The sequence below is a fragment of the Mandrillus leucophaeus genome, unplaced genomic scaffold (genome assembly GCF_000951045.1).
Source record: "Mandrillus leucophaeus isolate KB7577 unplaced genomic scaffold, Mleu.le_1.0 Scaffold267, whole genome shotgun sequence".
NCBI lineage: Eukaryota > Metazoa > Chordata > Mammalia > Primates > Cercopithecidae > Mandrillus > Mandrillus leucophaeus.
This window is the reverse complement of record NW_012102776.1, coordinates 2,322,509-2,340,960: the sequence shown is the minus strand read 5'-3', so window position 1 is coordinate 2,340,960 and position 18,452 is coordinate 2,322,509. Positions and strand designations below refer to the sequence as shown.

Here is an 18,452-nt window from a genome sequence, read left to right as displayed (position 1 = left end):
AAAAGAAACCTCCAAGAAATACACTGTAGCACAGACATTTGTCATGCAAAGTTAGTTTCTCGGGGTTTTCGTAAGAGAGAATTAATGCTAGCACGCAAATCTTAAACTTCTAAATCTGATTTTCTTTTGTTATACAGGGTCTTAAGCTGAAATGTACATAAGATAACCAATTTAGTAATACAACTTTCCTTTTCTACTTAGGCTCAATCTAAAGAAAGAGAATAAAGCTATTCATATTTTATGTCCACAAATATGAGAATGACTATAATAGTATACTTAAATATGCTGGTTACTAAAAAGATGTAAGCTGAAATGATGAAGTGTTCTTTTAGAAGGTTTATCATAGCACCTACTATAGGCAGTGATTCTAAGAAGATGCTATTCTTTTTTTCCATTGCTTTCTTTGTCTAGTTTTTGTTTTTAAAACTGTTTTTGTGTCTTTGTAATTTTAGGGTTATTGGTATAGTTCTCACCATATCTTGAATACAGATGCTTTTTTCCTTTGGAAATAATTTATCATAAAGCACATTGCTTATAGCAACTTCCCTTTTCCCATAGTAGTAAAAGTTGTAATATAAGACAATGATATCAGCCAGGAATGGTGGCTCAAACCTGTAATCCCAGCACTTGGGGCGGCCAAGGTGGGCAGCTCACTTGAGGCCAGGAGTTCGAGACCAGCCTGGCCAACATGGTGAAAACCCCATCTCTACTAAAAATACAAAAAAAATTAGCTGGATGTGGTGGTGTGCACCTGTAGTCCTGGCTACTCGGGAGGTTGAGGCACGAGAATTGCTTGAACCATGGAGGTGGAGGTTGCGGTGAGCCGGGATTGCACCACTGTACTCCAGCCTGGGTGACAGAGCGAGACTCTGTCTCAGAAAAAAAAAGAGAGAGAGAGAGAGAGAGAGTGGTATGAAAAGGTCTTACATGAATGAGTTTTATGCATGATTCAGTCTTTAAGTCCTATAAATTATTTTTGATGGATGATATCTATTTTCTTTCTATTAGTAGTTTTGGGCAAAAATAAATTTAACTGAATGTAAAAATATTCAGCTCTATGGGGAGCTGAGAAGAACTAAATATTTTCAGACACTTGTTGTGCAGGTTGTTTGGCATACATTTTTAAAAATCTTTATAACACCATTTTGAATTAAATTCTACCCCCATTTAACAAATGAGGAAGTGGTTTCTATTCTTAAGTAACTTTCCCAAAATCACTCAATTAAGTGGGAAGGATGGGATTTAAATCAAAGCCTATACTCTTTCAGTTGTCTCCAAAGATGCCAAACTCAAAATGTGGCTAACCAGTAAATCTTAAGCAAAGAAATGATTTACTAGGAAGCAGCATAAGATAACATACTGGATGTAGGATATGTTATATATCGTGATCTCATTGGTGGTAACACAAGTATATACATATGTAAAAGTTAGTTTTATCCTTACTATTAGTACTCAGTGCTCTTATTATTCCTCAAAAATGAAAAAAAAAAGTAAAAAATAGATGATGTTAATATGTAAATGCCCATGAGGAATCTCTTAAAACACAAATAATTAAAAGAATAATAAATGTTTTAGGAAAAACCAAATGACAAAAAAAGTTATAACTTAGTTTACTAAATTGAGTAAATGATGTTTGCTTAAATATTTAAATACAAATATTTAAATCATTTTTTGCAGCAATCAAAGTATCGTGTTATGAACAAAGATCAATGGTACAATGTATTAGAATTCAGCAGAACTGTCCATGCCGATCTTAGTAACTATGATGAAGATGGTGCTTGTAAGTATAACATAGCATGTTCCTTTGAAAATAAAATTTCCAAAAATATTAAATGAGAGTATGGATTTATGTAGTATTAGCATAGAAGTTTTAAATTTTGTAATAGTAACATTATTTAATCATGTGGGGGATGTGGGAGAAGTAGAGAGAAAGCTTAGATTCAGCAGTATTATATAAAATCTATGCTGGTAGGTGAAATGTGTTCAGTTTCTCAGTAACCAAACATTTTAGCTAAATTTAAATTATAATTTTTGCATCTAGAAACTAAAAATCAGCTTTGTTTCTGTCTTTCCTGGCATTTGCCTATGGAAGGAAAGTACAGTCATGATTTTTAAAATATAACAGCAAAACAATCAGCCACAATAGAAAAAGCTTTAAAGAGTTGTTGTAATATTATGCTACCCATTAACAATATGGCAAATAATGTCAGTATAACTTCTCTCTGAAAACTGTAAATTGATTGTGAGTAAACTGATAGTGAAATAGTTATAATTTTTTAATCCCTCAAGTTAAAGTATCTGTCCCTACTCCTCCATGGAAAGGCTAGAATGCCATAAAACAGGATTTTGAAATAATGATAAATTAATTAGATAAACCAAGTTAATTTTGTAGAACTATAAATTATTTTCAGTTTCCACCACCATTTTGGTTGGTTGCATGTGTTTTCAGTGTTCAGAAGGGTTACAAGGAAAAGTACATTCCTATAAACTTAAACTGAAATTTACACTTTTTTTCTGTGACACTGAAAAAATAAAATAACAGAAGAAGGGATAACTTTATTTCTTCCTACATATATTTTGTCCTCTCTCTACAAGATGATATAAAATTTAGTATTATTGTAAAGAAATAATACCTAGCAGCAGTAACCTGGCAGCCCAAAGGCTGTATATGGCCTGTAGATGTGTATATTTATGTATTTTGTATCAACATTTAAAACTACGAGATTTTGTATTAAAATACAACTTTTAAATTTGTTTGAAAAATTTAAAAAGTCTGACAAAACTGTACCTTTATAGTACTCCTTTATAGGAGTCAGAGGCTAGAGGCAAGTATTAACTGTGTTGGACTTGCTTTTCAGTTTGACAGTTCATGGGATGCCAACACCTAGGCTGGGCTGTTTTTCAGTTGCCATTTATTATCATACTTGCTCTGCTGTTTTTCTTACAGTAGAGAAACATGTCTGTCAAAAACAATGGAAAAAGACCACCAGAGGATTATGTGTTTTAAGAAGAATAGAGCAAGCATATTTCTTTGTGGCAGTGATTTTTCCTACATTTAAACAAAATAAACACTGAGCTCATTTAAACTGCCTACCTGGCTCTGTCAACAAATGAGTTTGGACTTCTCCTGCATTATAAAAATACCTTTTTTAGAATAGTACTTAGCGCATTAGTCAGATATTCATTAGGCACTTGCTTTGTGTTCAGCTTTGTACTACATCCTGTTATTGGAATAAAGTCAAGTCTCTGTTATAGTTGATCCCTCTCAACAAGCTTATATACTTCTTGGGAAGGCAACATAGAAATATTACCTTCAACACTTTTCAGCTTGTTTAGTAATTACATGCCAGAATGCTATGGACACTTAGAAAAAGGGAGAGATTTGTATTGACTCAGTTATTGGAGGGTTCATGAAACACCTTGAGAAGGAAGTTACTATAGATACCATTGTTCCTTGTGTATTTAAGGGCAAAAAAGAAAAGGCAAATAAGGAAGCACCATTAAATGGAATAAAGTGACTAGAAGTAGAACACCCAAAGAAGGGAGGGGTCAGTCCTCTGTCATTGCAGAGCTCGTGGGGAGTTTGTTTGTTTTATAATTGGAGAGATGAGTTCACTGAATTCTGACAAAAATTGTTTCTTTTTTTCTAGGGCCTGTTCTTCTTGATGAATTTGTTGAGTGGCAAAAAGTCCGTCAAACATCATAGCAAGAACTATTGTGAAGAAAATGCAAACCTTTTGATTCCCACGTGTATACAAGCTAATGTGATGAGGGGGAAAAAAAATCCAACGGGTGCATTTTCATTCATGTGAAAGACTTCTCATAGTACTTTTTTTTCCTTTTTTTAAAGGAGGTTTTTCTTGTTACATGTGATGGGCATTGAGCCACACCTCTTCTTAGACTGAATATTGAAGTTTTTGTTTTGAGTTATGTTTATAACATTTATTTCAGAACAATAAAGATTCAGATTTGTGACAAAGGCCTTAAAGTGAAGATGTCCCTTGAGTGTCAGAGTGGTATTTATTTTTGTAAATTTGAATTTTTGGATTTTTGAGGTTCCCATTCACCGTGAATTTATAGAATTTTCAAGATTTTAAACAGTCTTAATATTTGGCAACGTAGTCTGCTGATGGTATGGCTCATTATAGTCATCTCTGCACAGTTTGGAAGACTGTTGGCCTTGACTTCTGGGATAATGATATGCTGATGCAGCTAATAAACATTTCTAGGCATTGGAAAAATGCTCCTACTTTTAGCTCTGGGTTTCTATAAAAGCTGCCAAGGTCTTATGCAGATGTCTTATCTCAGAGTTTAGAATTGGAAAGATCATGTCCAGTTTTGTTTTCTAAAAAACTTGTATTATTAAGTTGTATCATCATTGTTATTGTTGATAGTGGCATATTTATGATATTTTTAACTGTCATTATATAGGAAATTTTGTTTACAGCACTTTTTAATCTTTTTTTTTTTTTTTTACCTTAAGAGGACATTAGCTCTGATATGAATTTAGTTAAGATACACATAGGAAAAGAAGACAATAGAATAAGGAATCATGAGAGAACTCTGGGTGTAATTGTACACAGCTCAGTAGAGCCATTTACATTGGTAGTATTGCAGTATTGCTAATTATCACAATTTTCTGCCTGTTGGTAATAAAGTGACTTGAGGAAAGGGAATCCTTTCCTAATTCATGTAAAAGGCACTTTTGTACTAGCAGCAGGCCTGTTTGTGCATTCCTTTTCAAACCATCCAGTATCCCAGTGATAGGAAAACTTTGTTCATATTCATAGACCAGTCACAACTTCAGTAACGTTTCTAGTGTCATTGTATGAGTACAGAGAAGTAAGGAGATTATTTTTCCATAATAAGGGAGTGTTTCTATTAGGATTTAAGGTAAAGGTTGATTTTTCAGTGGTGAATTTGTTTAAAGAATGATTTCTCCATATTGATTACCTAAGGGGGAATGACATTTTAAAGTGTTTTGTTTGCTTTTTAGTTAATGAGCTGGGAAAAAAATGATTGCCAATGTTTTACTTGCCTTCTTAATAAGATTACTTTGTACAGTAATCTTATTAAAACACCCATAATGGTGGGAGACGGTTTTCCTAAATGTCTTAGAGAAAAGGATAATACAGAATGCTCCTCTTAAGTATTAGAATCACTGAGGTATGAACTGAGCATACCAGTGGTGTTAGGATTTAATATTGTGAATGATGTTTTAATATCAAATTTATTATAAGGAAAGCATTTACATTTGTAGACCTTTGAATTTATAATTTAATTGACTCTTCAAGGTACATCTGAACTGAAGAATATATCCATTTTTGTTAAATTCCAAAACATATAAGCAAAATCTTATAAATTATCACATTTGTAACCTGAACTAATGGTAATATTGGGTTTTCATCTTCAGTATTTGGGTAAAATAGGGAACACTTAAAGCGTATAGATGAAATGTTTTTTTAAAAGTATATATATGAAAGCACAGGCATCCTTGGTATAGGCAGGGGATTGATACCAGGACCCTTGTGTATACCCAAATCTGCGCATACTCAAGTCCTGCAGTCATCCCTTTGGAACCTGCCTGTATGAAAAGTCAGCCCTCCCCGTGTGTGTACTGTTGCATCCCGCAATACTGTATTTTCAATCCATGTTTGGTTTTAAAAATTCTGCGTATAAGCAGACCCACACAGTTCAAACTCATGCTGTTCAAGGGTCAACAGTATTTACTTTGCTTACTTATCCAAAGATACCTTTAAGACTTTTTGAGTCTGAAAATGAAATTTACTTTCTTTTTTCACTTAAAGTCAACCGTCCTATCCGACCCTTGCCATACTTGGAGTCCAGTACCACTGTGGCCATGCTTGTTTCACTCTGTTGCTCCATCTATTTATCTTACCTTTCTTAAAGTTACAACATTTGCCTACTTTGAAGGCAAATTTACTCTGCCTGATTCATCAGTCAGGGTGTGGGCTGTGTCCCTTCTTGTCTTTCCTTTGTTAGTTTTGAATAGCTTTTAATTTACTGGGAAATTTGTGATCAAAATGTTAAGTGATATAAACAAAGAATACAATATTAAGCACCCTGCAGTATAAAAAAGTCTAACTGTTGTTAGACTTTTTTTTTTGACTAGTTAGCTTTAAGTGCCTTCCCACGAATCCTGTTGTAAAATTTTCAGAACTACTTCCTTTGTACAGGATGAAATACTGTATGGTGCTTTATAACATGGAATTGAGTTGTTTCTATAAGAATATTATACAAATGTAATACTACTGGAAGAAAGTAGAGCCAGATGTTGATTTGAAAAGATTGCACCCTTCCGCACCCCCCCTCCTCGGGGCCAATAATTCTTAATTAGGTATGATGTTAATACCTCTAGGAAATTGCCAGGGATTCAGGTGACAGTGTGTGATGAAAATGGTGTATTGTGTGCTGGTCTGACTGCATTACCATGTTTGTCTTCTCTTGTCTATGATTTCTTATTTCTTAAATGCTGCTGATAAAATTCTTGATATAATACATTTTTGACAGTAGTAGCATTTTTATGTATAATGTATAGGTTTTGTTGGTTTTTACTCAGAAGCACTCTAGATTAGTGTTTCTTGAACTGCAATTTGAGAGCCTTCTTTGGGAATGTTAGATTGAGGAGTATTTCTCTTAAATACAAATGCCTTTTCATCTAGCAAACCAAAAATTTATCTTAACATTGAATGCCATCACTCGGGGTCGGGGTGGAAGCATTTCACTTTGAAGTATTTCTTCAACAAAACGTGTCCTGTCTGCCAGCTTGCTAATGTGAAATTATAAAAGAATTTATTGAAGTATATGTTCAGATTGAGGAGTAATTGGTAAGAATGCCAGGTGGTGTTCTTCTGCCCTCTTAAAGAAGTGTACTTAAAACTGTTGTGATAATAATTCATCTCTGATAAAACTTTGTTCTGGCCTTCAAGGCTCCTACAGCTTAATGTTTTAAATGTCTAAGGCATCAAATAAATTGAGGGCATTTTAATAAAAAAAGGAAAACTAAATGCCTTTCTTTGTTAAAGCAAAAGGCCAAAAAAAAAAAAAAAAAACCCAAAAGTCTTACTCCTAAGGAATTCTTACCTCTAAGGAGGAATCCTTCCCTCTTGAGGAAATACCACTTTTTGAGTGACATTAGAAATCATCACAAGGAAGCATTTCAAAGAAAGGATCATTTTCTTTTCAGGAGAAAGAGGAATAACAATTTCATTAACTCTTCCTCAAAAGGAAAGGCTAGTCTGAATTATTAAGTATTCTAGATTGTATCATTTTTTAGTATAGTTTTATTACTTTAGGAATATTTGGTAAGAACCAGGTAAACCTAATGTTTAAGATTTGTTCTTTTTTGTTAATAGACCTGTGGTTAGTGCGGTGGAAGCCCAAAAAGCAGTCTAACTTATGATAAACTTAGAGACTGTGGAAAGATGAATTTCTGCCCCAAACCTTAGATAAGCGGTCAATAATTTAATTGTAGAGATTTTTCTAGTGAACTTTTACTTCACTGGAGCAAATCTTTAGATCTTTTAAAGCACAGTTTATTTACCTTTTTACAAACAGCAGTCTTAAAACTGATGGATCATACATTTGCTGTGTGCACCTTATAATCTTTTACATTCTATTAGTACAAATAGTGTTTCCTTGGCTCCTTTTCCTGACCAGTTGTTATTGGTGTGACCATTTTCTTTTTAGGATTGATGAGACATTTTGCTATGTATGCTATGTCATGTATTAGAACCTTCTATAATATGGCTCATTTTGACATGGTTTCTGATTTACCATGTGTGAAATATTCCTTAAAATACATCAAGTAACACTATAGTGAGGTTAGACTTTAACATAAGTATTGAATCTTATTTTATAATGCAAATTTTATTGAAGCTTTGTTGTATTTATTTTATGGATCTATGGTCCATAAATGGGAGTTAGTAGCAAACATTTTGTTAAAAATGTCTTAGCTTTCCCCCAAATTATATCATTTTGTAGAAGTTTTATCCTTCTGTGGTTTTTCTGGCTTTCTGAGCTTTAAAGTGTTAATGAATTCGTACTTCATGGGTTCGGTTTTAAGTATTAGATTACAATTGTGGATTTTAAAAAGGTAATAAATACTTGAAGTGAATATATATAGACAGCCAGATTTTCCCAAAACTGGGCTGTGTGTGTTTTGTGTAGAATTGAATATTAGCCATAATTAACTTTTTTTTTTTTTTTTTTTTTTGGAGACAGGGTCTTACTCTGTCACCCAGGATGGAGTGCAGTGGTGCAGTCTCAGCTCACTGCAGCCTCCACCTTCCGGGTTCAAGAGATTCTCGTGCCTCACCCTCCCAAGTAGCTGGGATTACAGATGCCTGCCACTGTGCCCAGCTAAGTTTTGTATTTTTTTGTTTGTTTTAGTAAAGACGCAGTTTTACCATGTTGGCCAGACTGGTCTCAAAATCCTGCCCTCAAGTGATCCCACCCCCCTCAGGCTCCCAAAATGCTGGGATTACAGGTGTAAGCCACATTCCTGGCAAATGATTAACTTTTTCACGTAGAATAGATCACAGATAAAAGCTCCTCACATATTTTGAAGGTCAAAAGAAAATTTGTTGTTGCTAACAATTGCCTTTGAACCATGAAAGAGAATAAACTAACTTTATTTGAGCAACTTGTCATTTGAGACTTAAACTAACTTGCCAAACTTAGCAGAATTGAGTATTGACTTAAATGAAGTTAGTTTATATAGATACTTTACTATTCTGTCATGCAAATAAAATGGCTTAAAGCAAGTTCGTACACAGTTACTTTTATCTGCAAATGTAGAAATCTTACCTTTTTGAAATTTACATTATTCCCTGAAACTATGCATATTGAGAGAGCGTTTATAAAAGTATTATCTGAGAAACCTGAGTTTGATTTTCTTATTGTGACATTCCCGTTAATGTCACTTTTAAGCAAGACATTTAACCTATGTCATCTTCAGTTTCTTCTGTAAAGTGGTGATGATAATGATACCTACCAATATTGTTGTGAAGTTCAAATAGGGCCTTGTCCACAGCACTTAGTTGTTAAATGACTGCATCTTGGTAATTGAACAAGTGGTTAGTTATGATAGTTTATTTTTTTCTAACAAATTTATCTTATAAAAAGAAATAGTCGGGATTTCCTGTGTTATCCTGCCATTTTTTATAATCAAAATTATTAATATTCTCCTTAGACTAAATCATTAATTGAACAAACCTCAAGCATCTACTATATGCCAAGAAGTATTCTAGGCCTGAATATATTGCAGGGCACAAAACAAGACAGTTATTTCTGGACCTTATGGGATTTTTATTTTAATTGGTTAGTGAAATAGTTTATCATTTGGTAACAAGGTTATGTGGGGAAAGTAAGTTGAGGAAGAGGCCCAGAGAGTGTGTGAGGATAGGATTACTGTTTAGTAGACTGTACACTGATATGTGACATTGTGCAGAGACCTGAGGAAGTGAATGGTTGTGCAGTGTGGATATCTGGGAGGAGAGCATTCCAGGCAGAAGGAATATTACATGCTAAGGCCCTTAGCTGGTACAGAGTGTAAAGAAACAGCAAAGAGATCAATGTGACTGTAGTGAACAAGAATAGCATTTTAGGAAGAACTGGAAAATAAACTGAGAGAGATTGGGAGTAATAATCCTGCCTGATTGTAGATAATTATATAGGGCATTCTAGCCCTTTCTCAAGAGTTGGACTTTACTGAGTGAGCTAGCAAGCAGTTAGGATTCGGATCAAAGCAAGGATGGAAGCAGGTAGTAGTAGGAGGATAAAATATGGTAAATCCAGGTGACAAATGGTACAATTTGAGACTAAGAGTAATGGAAATAATAAGTGGTCAGGTTCTGAATGTATTTTGGTGGAATGTATTTTGGTGATGGCACCAAACGGATATGCTGATAGAATGTATGTGGGGTATGAAAAAAAGAATGATCAAGGTTTTTGGCTTGAAGAATGAAGTGGGCATTAATAAGATGGGGAAGATTCAGAGGAGCAGGCTTAAAGAGGTAGATTGAGAGTTTATTTTTGGATGTGTTATGGTAGACTTGTCTATCAGATGTCCAAAGGAAAATGTAGAGTGGGCAGTTGGATATTTGAACCTGGAAAAGTAGAGGTCTTGGCTGGAGATAAATATATTTGGAAGTCATCAGTGTGTAATCTTATTTTAAGGCAGGACATGGATGAAACCACTTAGAGAGTAAATGTAGCCGGAGGATAGAACTTAATTGAAGACATCTGATCAATGAAATTCAAGGCCAACTTTTGTGATTTTTCAAATAGAAATAAAATGTTAACATTTTCTACCACACATATACAAACCATTACTTTCTATAGTGTTATAGAAGCACTAAGAATTAAAAAGCAAGATTGATAATAATTACCAAATATGTAAGTAAATGGCAAATTAAATTGAGGAGGGAGTGTCACTTCATTTTTTGAATGAAGCTTTTTGTTTTGAAATAATACAGTTTTTTATATTAAGAATAACATCTGGAGTGCTAGTTTCTTTTTCTCATTGTTGGAAATTGCTATTCCAGTTCAATTTGACAGTTTTAGCACTAGAGGGCAGGCTTGCTTCTAGATTATGAAGAGTTCTAAATGAATTAATATAGCCAGACAGCGCAGGTTGAACATCCTTAACTCGAAAATCTGAAATTCAAAATGCTCCAAAATCCAAAACTTTTTGAGTGTTGACATGATGCCACAAGTGGAAAATTCCATACCTGACCTCATGTGAGGGGTCACAGTCAAAATGCAGGTGCGCAACAGTTTACTCTGTTCCCAAGAGAAAAATAAAATTAGCTTCAGGCTATGTGTAAAAAGTGTATATGAGACATAAATGAATTTCATGTTTAGACTTGGGTCCCATCCGCAAGATATCTCATTGTGAATATGCAAATATTCAAAGATTAAAAAAAAGAAGTCTAAAACACTTCTGGTCCCAAGCATTTTGGATAAGGGATATGCAACCTGCACCTACATTCATTCTCAATTAATGAATGCAGTTGTTTCTTATGTGACAGGTTTGCCATCTACAATGTTTTTTTCTAGTGCTGGGAAAGCATAAAATAAGGCTAATTGATTTTAGTACATCTAGGACTGGCAGTTGATACTAATATACATTTGAATATAAAGTCCAAGGAAGCTCAAGTTTAGCTTACTGTAATTATACTCAGATTTGATATAGAGGGCCTTCCACCACATATATGAATATTAAAGTCAGTCAGAAGAAATCCTGGACATGAAAACTTTTTTTTCAGGAAATAATTAACTATGTGCTGGGTATTATTATATGAGTGGGGCTACAAAGATGAATAAAATATAGTCCCTGCCTAAATAAGCTTTGTCGTAGCATCTTACAGCACTTAATATCTTGTGCTGTATCTGTTTAAATGTCTTTTTCCCTTCAATAATAGAAATCCTGACTCACTTATTTTTGGTGCCTCCAGGTGCCCATCACACAATTCAGTTTATAGTGTTTGAACATATGAATAATGAGAGATATAAAAAGAAAACAGGGTCAGGGAATTGGGGCCTTTGAAAAAACCTATTTTCACATTTTTACCCTTAAAGAGAGGCTCTTCCTGTTAACATAGCTAAAGGCGATTATGGAGACAATTCTAATCTTCTATCTTTGCTCCCATTTGTAGCAGGCTTTACCCCCATTCCTCAAGAGCAGCTATTGGCAGCCATAGAGAGTGGGAGGTCAGGCCTTTTTTATAGTCATTGGAGTAAACAGGAGAGATAGATGTGGAAATTGGGAGGTTCTCTCTATCTGGCTTACGTCAGTTTGAGAAGTTTGATGTGAAATGGAACCTTCTGGAATGAGGTTCTTCTATTTCCCACTTTTCACCTGGAAATTTTTCCCATACATGGCCCTCTTGCTTCCCTGATCCTTTTAGGGTCCCTGTTTCTACGTGCTAGTTCTTTCATTTCCTTGTCTGTAACATGAGGATGATAATAGTCCTTATCTAATAGGATTATTTTGAGGATGAAATGAAATACATGCAGTAAATATTAGTTACTCTTTGCTATCTGGAAAAATATCAATTGAACCTCATAGGATGGACTTGTGTTCAGTAACTGTTATTATATATAGTAGAGTCAAATGGAAAAATTGACCCACTAAGATACATTTTTTTTCATTGATACATAATAGATGTATTTATTTGGGGGGTACATGTGATAATATGATATATTCATATAATTAAAATGCATTGATACATAATAGATGTATTTATTTGGGGGTACATGTGATAGTATGATATATTCACATTAATTAAAATTCATTGATACATAATAGATGTATTTATTTGGGGGGTACATGTGATAGTATGGTATATTCATATAATTAAATGAAGATAATTGGGATATCCATCACCTTAAATATTTATGTTTTCTTTACACTAGGAACATTCAAATTCTCTTTAGCTATTTTGAAATGTACAATAGGTTAGTGTTAATAGATCAGTCATCCTACTGATATATCGAACACCAGGTCTTCTGTCTACATAGACATATTTAGAAATGCAAATCTCTTAGGAAATTAATCTCTAATGTCAGTGATGCGCACTGATTTGTATTGCTTGCTTTCTTTGTAGGCGATATAGTGAAATGGTTCCTTAAATGGATGCTAAATATGACTAAATGATCGATTTACAGTGTAGTTGGCACTAAGTAATAAATGCTCAGTAACATAGCTACCATAGCTGTCTTTAAAAGTGGATTGGTTTGACTTCATAAGAAGGACATTATTTTTAAAAAAGATAAATATTAAAAAACAAAAAGCCAAAATACTATAATGTTTTACCACATTGATTCTCTTAAATCAGTTTTTTTTTTTCTTAATTAAGTAGCAGGACCCTGTTCCAAAATAAGTTTTACCTAGAAGCACAGTATTTAAGACAGAAAGCTAAAATACTCTGGTTAAGTGGGAAGCGCCATGTCTTCCCCACTGCTAGTATTATTTCTGAAAAACCTCAAAGGAACCCCTTTGTCTCTAAATAGCATGTTTTAAAAACCACTGCTTGCACATTTGCACCTTGACATATCAAATATGTGAACAAAGTAATAGAGTGAGAAAACTGAATTTCTATTTAGGAATTTCTATTTTATTCTCTCTATAAAAAACCAAGAAGTGGTTGGTGTTTGGAATAACATGAAAAATGTTTCAAGTATCTTTGGAAATACTTACACTAGAACTATAAGGTTTATGATAATTCTATCTTAGATTCATTACCTTGAGCTGGTCTAAAAAGGGTGATATGTGAGAACTACCAAGAGAGACTTGGAGTAGATATAAGAATGAAGGAATGAATGAATATCCATGGGCCAAGGCTTTGCTAAGCCTTCTTATTACACAGGATAACAGAGTATAGTTGCTAGTTTCTACCTTTGAAGATTATGATCCTTAAAAAGGAAACAACTCTGTGAACAGAGACCATGTTATTCATAGGTGTTCCTCACTTGTTTCCACCACTTAATAAGGTGTTTATTGAATAAATGTTTATTTAATGAATGAAAAAATGTATGTCTCTCTTTGCTCCTAGACTGCAAGTTACTTAAAAGACATGGACCATATTTTACTTACCTTTCATGGCCTGCAAATTGAGTTTGCTTACTGAATTAATGAATGAATGACCAATTGTACACATATGTCTGTAAAACATTTACATATCCACATTCCCATTAGATTAAGATTCTTGAGGGCAGAAACCATGTCTTAGCTCTCAGCATGGTGCCTGACTCATAGTAGGTTGTGAAAAACATTTGCAGAACTGAATAAAACTTAAGTTTAAGTAGTACCGGAGCAGTCTCATAACCGGGCACAGTGTTTTCTAAATAGACACTAAAATTTCATAATTAAAGACAGAGATCTCACTAGGCATTTTCTGAGTTAGTGCCAGTTGAATAATATGAGCAACAAGCTATAGGAGTTCAGAGGAGAATGAGTTCTGTGGACTGAAATAGTCAAAAAAGTGGATTTTCAGAGCAGATGAGACATGATGAAGGCAGGAGCTACTTTGGTGTTTTGAGAACATTAATTAGGCAGCAGGAAAATCTGAGTACAGGGAGACTAGTAAGGAAGGCTGGAAAGAGCCCTGGATTTGGAGTTCAGAGATCTGTGTTCAGAGTCCTTTGCTTCTTAGTGACTGTGTGACCTTGAGAAGATAACTTGAACCCTTTTCCTCTTCGGTGAGGTAGAGGTAAGATTGATGTGCATATTGATATGTACTTAAAAGTGTTTGTAAAATGCTTAAGTAAAACCAAATGCTATGCTTTGAGTGTAGTAGATTCCAAATATTTGTTTAATGACAGAATAAATGATATTGACTAATTAAAATAATGGAGCCACTGGAATGTCACCTCCTGCATCTGCCAGTAAACCTTTTAACATGGGGGGCGGGGAGGGGGGAGGTAAGTAAATTTGTGAAACCACCAAATCTCATGATCAGAAGAAAAACTTTTTGAAACTCCCATGAGACTCCAAAGTTATGTCAGAGGTGAATAAGTCATGAACTTTTCATGCTGATATCATTTCTAAGGTTGCTGCCTTGTTGGAAGAAGCAAACCACAAGATAAACCATGCAGAAAATCTTTTTTTTAAAAAGCTTCCTGAAGGATGGATGGTTCGTTTGTTCTAATTGCTTGTCACTTTACTTACTAGTGAGTCATTTTTTTTCCTTAACCAGTAATTTGTTTTAAATTTGGTCATAAGATGGTATGTTGACTAGTCCAGTGTTACAAAATAATTGGAAAAAATATGACAGACAACTGAATAAGGGAAATCTGGTTCTTGAACTTTCAGTGTATGAATTGGTGATGGTAAGCTTAGTCTTTATGATGTAAGATTAGATTTATTGGAACTTCTTTATGTCCAGAAGTTGCAGCACATTTCTTTGTCTCTGGAATGCCCAAGGTCTTTACTGCATCCTGTAGACATTGAGGGTTTCACCCCGTATTCTGGGTCTGATTATTTTTAAAGAAACACTCTTTCCTTCTTACGCATTATGGAGACACTACTAACCTTGTATATACTTTTATTAGAGTGCTGATAACACCATATTACAGTAGCATACTTACATATCTGTTTTCTTAACTGTGAGCTCCTCGAGAGCAGGGACTGTGTGTTTTCGCTTTTATTTCACCAGTACTCAGAACTATCCACAGTATAGAAAAGCACTCAATAAATGGAACAAATGAAAGTGAATAGATAAATAAATGATTTCGCTTGTGTAAGATGTCTAGTAATCTTTTGTGTATTTTTTTTAATTCACTGTATGGCACACATTCTAGTACATCCCTCTTTATAATGTTGACCTACTATTAAAGGAATTAAACAAATGTAAGCCAAGACAGGAAATGCATATTAAAACAACTATGACACTTTTGCCTTCCAGATTGGCACAGATTTTAAAAATTGATAATGCCCATGTTTGATGACCCAAGGAGACAGGAATTGTTATACTTTGCTGGAGGAAATATAAATTGGCATAGCCTTTTCTGGAAGTCATTTAGGAAGATATATCCAAAAGCCTTAATAAGTTTCATATTTTCTCACCCAGCAATTCTATGCTTATCATCTTAAAGAATAAATTTAAAAACTTGTAAAAGATTTTTACCGTAACTTACTTGATAGAAAAAAGGAAATAACATAAATGTTTAAGTGTAGAAAATTTATTGAATAAATTATAGCATATTTATACAAGAGAGTACTATGCCATCTTGAAAACTCCACACTATATTTTCAAAGGGAGAAAAAGACTGGCTTTAAAGCAGCATATAGATAGGCACAATAGGATACTATGTTTTAAAAATGTATATATAGAGAGAAAAGCCTGAAAGGCTGTGTACCAAAATATGAAAAAATGGTAACTTCTTGGTAATAGAATTACCAGGAGTTTTTAGTTTATTTCACTCTATATTCAATAATATGATGAGTATGTATTACTTTTTTAATACAAAAAGTCAATAAAGGTTCTATAAAGAATACATACTTTCTCCTTTGCTGATTATATATATCCTCCAATGAAAGAAGAGGAACTCGCCTTAAAATGTGAATTTTTACCTGGCCCCAGTGTGGCACACCATTTTCCCTCCCTGGTTTTCCCCTGTTGTCCTTTGTAACTCATGTGGAGGCCTATACAGAAGTAACTGATTCATTCATTCAGGAAATATTTGTTGAGGACCTACAATAGTTTAGGAACTTGGGATATGAGATAAGTGTTGAATTCTTAAAGGCTAACTGTATTGTGGACTTTATTTTTAAAACTGGAAATACAATAAAGAGCATCTAGTCTAACCTCTCTTTGGAGACAGGGAAAATGGGTCCCAAGGAGGCTGCGTAAGATTGGATGTATAATAAATGGCACATCCTAGACTTGAATTCAGAAATATTTCTAGTTGTGTGCTCTTTGTGGTCACTTGAGCCTCTCATTTTGTAAAACTATCTGCACAAATACAGATTCTTAAAGTCAGAAGAAATCTTGTCCTTGATGCTTCTATCTGTTCTACAATAACTTTAATAGTCCTAATTTGCTTCACTTTGTCTCATAGACTGTGTTGTTAACTAAAGCATCATACCTGTCAATTTTCTATATTAATCATTGTTAAACTATTTCTCCCTCTTTTGCTTTGTTTTTAACCACATAAAACTGGACAAAGCCACTTAAAACCTTTCCTCCCATTTACATCAATGTGGTCCTCTTTCCAAGGTGGAGGGCCCATTAAGCCAGTCAGTAATCCATGTACCTTGTATATTATGCACAAAAGTTACGTATCATTTAGATTTTTGTCAACTGCTGAAATACAAATACGTTATAAACACAGCACAGCACTACACTGCCTTCAATTTCCCAAATGAGCTATTCCTTTACATTCTACTTTCTCTGCCTTTTAAGTCCTCACCTGGCTCTTTCACTCATCCTCCAAAATTCCTAATCCTAGCATAGATGTCACCTCTTCTCGGAAGGATTTTCTTACCCACACCTACTCCTTAACATCCTCTCTTACCTCCTATAGTGTCATCAGGCATATTGCATTGTATTATTCTGAACTTAAAACCAGAGACTTTGTCTTTTATCTTCCTGATAGGTCCATATGTGAGTCTGGTACCCACCACAGGCAACTTAAACATCTCTGTTGATAAAATGAAGAAATGGATGGAATGAACAAATTACCTTACCACGTTAAAAAATAAAGGTTACAGCTGGGCGCGGTAGCTCATGCCTGTAATCCCAGCACTTCGGGAGGCCGAGATGGGCTGATCACGAGGTCAGGAGATCGAGACCATCCTGGTTAACACGGTGAAACCCCGCCTCTACTGAAAATACAAAAAAATTAGCCGGGCATAGTGGCGGGCGCCTGTAGTCCCAGCTACTTGGGCGGCTGAGGCAGGAGAATGGCATGAACCCAGGAGGCAGAGGTTGCAGTGAGCCAAGATCGTGCCACTGCACTCCAGCCCCAGTGACAGAGCGAGACTTCGTCTCAGGGAAAAAAAAAAAAAAACAAAAAACATTACTTTGGAATTATTCTTCCATGCTGGTTCCTTGTGATCACCTCTTCTTTCTGTTTATCATTATTCATTAATCTGGTTTATATTCTCCTGGATTGAGAAAAATCACTATAAAATTCTATATTTTTGAAAAATCAGGAAAAATGTATGCCCTGTCTCCAGTTCTCTAGCTGTTAAGTATCTTGTTCCCCATTTTTCCTTTAAGATTATAGATTGTGTTTTGGTTATATTATCTGTACATTCACTGAGAATTCTGGATTGAGATATTGGAATTCATTTCATAGTAGCAGTGTGATATGGTGCAATGATCACCACACAGGAAGCCGAAGAGAGGATTCCAGTATAGATGGAGCCACTGATTTGCTAGATGACCTTAAACTGGCCATTTATCTTTCCAGGACTTCAGTTTCTCATCTGCAAAGTGAAAGTATTGGATTCAATAATCTCCAAAGTCTCTTCCCTCTCCCAGATTTTCTTAAATTCTATCTAGTGTGTTCTCTTAGAATACTATGACCTGATCTTAGCTTTCAAATAACCTAAAGAATTGGACTTTTCAGGTCAGCACTCAGCCCAACGTAGAAGTTGCCTCTTTAATCCTCTGACATATTCGACCTCTGCTTCAATATTTCCTGTGGTTTGGTGTTATTTCCATAAAAGACACCTCATTCCATTGAAACAACTCTCATTGCAAGTTTTCTGACATCGACCCTTATATACCCCTCTGTCACTTCCATGGATTGATTCTGATTTTGCCCTACAGAATGGAATTTCTCTTTTTCACTTGACAGACTTCCAGATATTTGAGAATAACAATAGTACACCAGCCATACGTGTTGTATTTCCAGGTTTAAAAATTCTGGTTTCTCTGACTGCTTCTCATATGACCAAATTGCTCCTTATTCCTGAT

General features: G+C 34.6%; 1 protein-coding gene across 1 annotated transcript in view; it reads left to right on the top strand.

Moving 5' to 3' along the window:
- DCUN1D5 (DCN1, defective in cullin neddylation 1, domain containing 5) overlaps nucleotides 1–3,993 on the top strand; it is a 30,707-nt gene extending 26,714 nt beyond the window's left edge. Inside the window, exons 7-8 of the mRNA XM_011984409.1 lie at nucleotides 1,678–1,780; nucleotides 3,651–3,993. Coding sequence (XP_011839799.1) covers nucleotides 1,678–1,780; nucleotides 3,651–3,706 — 159 coding nt within the window. The 3' untranslated portion in view covers nucleotides 3,707–3,993. The remainder of the gene's footprint in view (nucleotides 1–1,677; nucleotides 1,781–3,650) is intronic.
- The last annotated feature ends 14,459 nt before the right edge of the window (nucleotides 3,994–18,452 follow it).